Below are 2,099 nucleotides of genomic sequence, written 5' to 3'. Positions count from 1 at the left end.
GAATACTGAAAGTAACCCTACGCAGAGAGCGAGGAGCATGTAGTGGCGAAACAACTTGAGGGAAATTCGAGAGGCTGTCTATGGTTTGAGCTCTATCCTGGGGTGTTAACACTGAAGATAAAAAACCACCTCTAGGTTTTGCAGAACAATTTTTCAGAGTCCAGTGTGTTATTTCTCAGGAAGCTTCTGTAAGGGGGGTATATTTGTTGCATATAATGCTGCAAAGTTACAATGTTGTTGAAGCTGTGATGTTGTTGATTGCTGGTTGAGTTATGACTATGCTGTCACTCCAGGAAGGTGCAGCTATGACGTCAGACAGAATTTCCCCCCCCCCAAAGAATAAAACCTGGAACCGTCAGCAACCATGAACCCACCATTGGATTCTAACTTTTGCAGACGAAAGAATCAAAGAGAATAGAAGGCACTAGTAATATATGGATGTAATCATCTTGGATATTAAAACACTTATGCGTAGACTGAGAAGCCAATAATCCCTCCATCTCCATGCCCTTGCACCCCTTTGCAGCCGCTCATAACACCAGTGCTGAAAAAGTATAGATATGCAGATGTGCACCAACATTTCATACAAGGTGCATTTCATCAGCTGGCTCGACTGTCTCCTCCTGTTGACACTGCTCTTCTGCTCCCTGTGCCTGGTTTGGTTTATCATCCTGTTCTTTATCACCAATGTCCTCCCAAGCCAAATCATCCTCCTCCGGATGAGTGAAGAATTCATGACGCAAGGCCTCTTTGGCCGTGGGCCGTTTGCTAGGATTCAATTCCAGGAGCATAGAAAGAAAACTAGTAGCTTGTTTTTCGCTTTCCGTGAGTTGCGCCACGCAGCTAGACCACAGCACTATCTTTTCCCAGGAATACCCCTTCTCGCCAATGGTGGGTAAGTTCGTTTCGAAAACCTGTCCATGCAATGCTGCCGCAGCTTTCATGCGGCGTGACCCAAATATGCTTGCAATCTCAATCATGGCATCTACATCGTCTGCAGAATTGAAGAAGGGAAAACGTCGACCGAGGATGGTCAGGAGTATGACTCCAGCCGACCAGATGTCAATCTTTGTCGTTTGCGACGTGCATTTGAACAGGACCTCTGGTGCACGGAAGCCCCTGGTTCCCGCACGGTTTGCACGCCGTGAAGGGCGCGAGTCATTTTTAGGATATCCTGCGGACTGGGCATTCGAACGAATGTTTGTTTGCAACCACATGGCGCGATATTTACTTGCTGTAGAATGCTGGGCGCAGTGGCAGAGTTCTCCGCCGAGATATTCGCGCTGATTGATGATCGTGTGTTTTAGCTCTATCCACGAATTTGTGGCTAGCGAAAAGGCGGTGGAAAATGGATATAGCTTACCTCTGCGAGGCCGAAATCAACAAGAACACCTCGTCGAAGTTTTGGGTTGTATAAAAAGTTGCTGTAACCGTGTTAGCTGTGGTTGAACTCGCGCGTTATGTTTGGGAGATAAAGGAACTGACGTTGGTTTGATATCTCGGTGGATGATATCAGCTTTATGAACTGCATGGAGGGCGGTAAAAAGAGAACGGAAGTAGTGTCTCATGTCAGAAACAAGGAACGTTCGATATTGGACTCGAAAGTCAGTATGAGGGAAGTATGGTAATACTGCCACTACCTGGTCTTGGTGTCGAAATGCAGTTACAAGAGGGCAGACGGAACGACTACCGTAGAGGTCGTTCAATAGCTCAAGCTCATTTTGGATTCTACTTGGGCTACTTGTAACATAGATCTTTTTCAACGCAACGTAATGAGGCCTACGTTTAGCCTTCCGTTGGGATTTAGACGAGTGTCTGTCGGTGGACTGCAGATTTCTGTTTCGCTCATGATCCTGGTCATCAGACTTTCGCTCCCAGTCCCATTCATTTTCATATTCATCATATAGAAGGTCTTCAGCTTTATAGACGGTAGAAAACGTGCCTTTAGAGAAGTGTTAGTTGTTGCGGTAATGTGTGAGCGTCTTGGTAGACGCAAATATCTCCAATTGACCTGACTGACCTTCTCCGATGCGATTGATCAGGCGATACATGCTAGAGATACCCTTAAAAGTGCCCTCGAGTTTTCTCATATCTTCCGC

At 46.3% G+C, this 2,099-nt stretch overlaps 1 protein-coding gene across 1 annotated transcript; it reads left to right on the top strand.

Moving 5' to 3' along the window:
* Positions 1-560: 560 nt before the first annotated feature.
* On the top strand, positions 561-1,148 carry HCAG_03125 (hypothetical protein; the record flags this gene model as incomplete). Its single annotated transcript, XM_001542904.1, has 3 exons — positions 561-825; positions 871-895; positions 1,001-1,148. The coding sequence occupies 3 exons, from the start codon at positions 561-563 to the stop codon at positions 1,146-1,148; spliced, it is 438 nt and encodes a 145-aa protein (XP_001542954.1).
* Between the last annotated feature and the right edge of the window lie 951 nt (positions 1,149-2,099).

This window comes from Histoplasma capsulatum, genomic scaffold (assembly GCF_000149585.1).
Source record: "Histoplasma capsulatum NAm1 scaffold_2 genomic scaffold, whole genome shotgun sequence".
NCBI classification, from domain to species: Eukaryota; Fungi; Ascomycota; class Eurotiomycetes; order Onygenales; family Ajellomycetaceae; genus Histoplasma; species Histoplasma mississippiense.
This window is presented reverse-complemented; position numbering and strand designations above follow the sequence as displayed.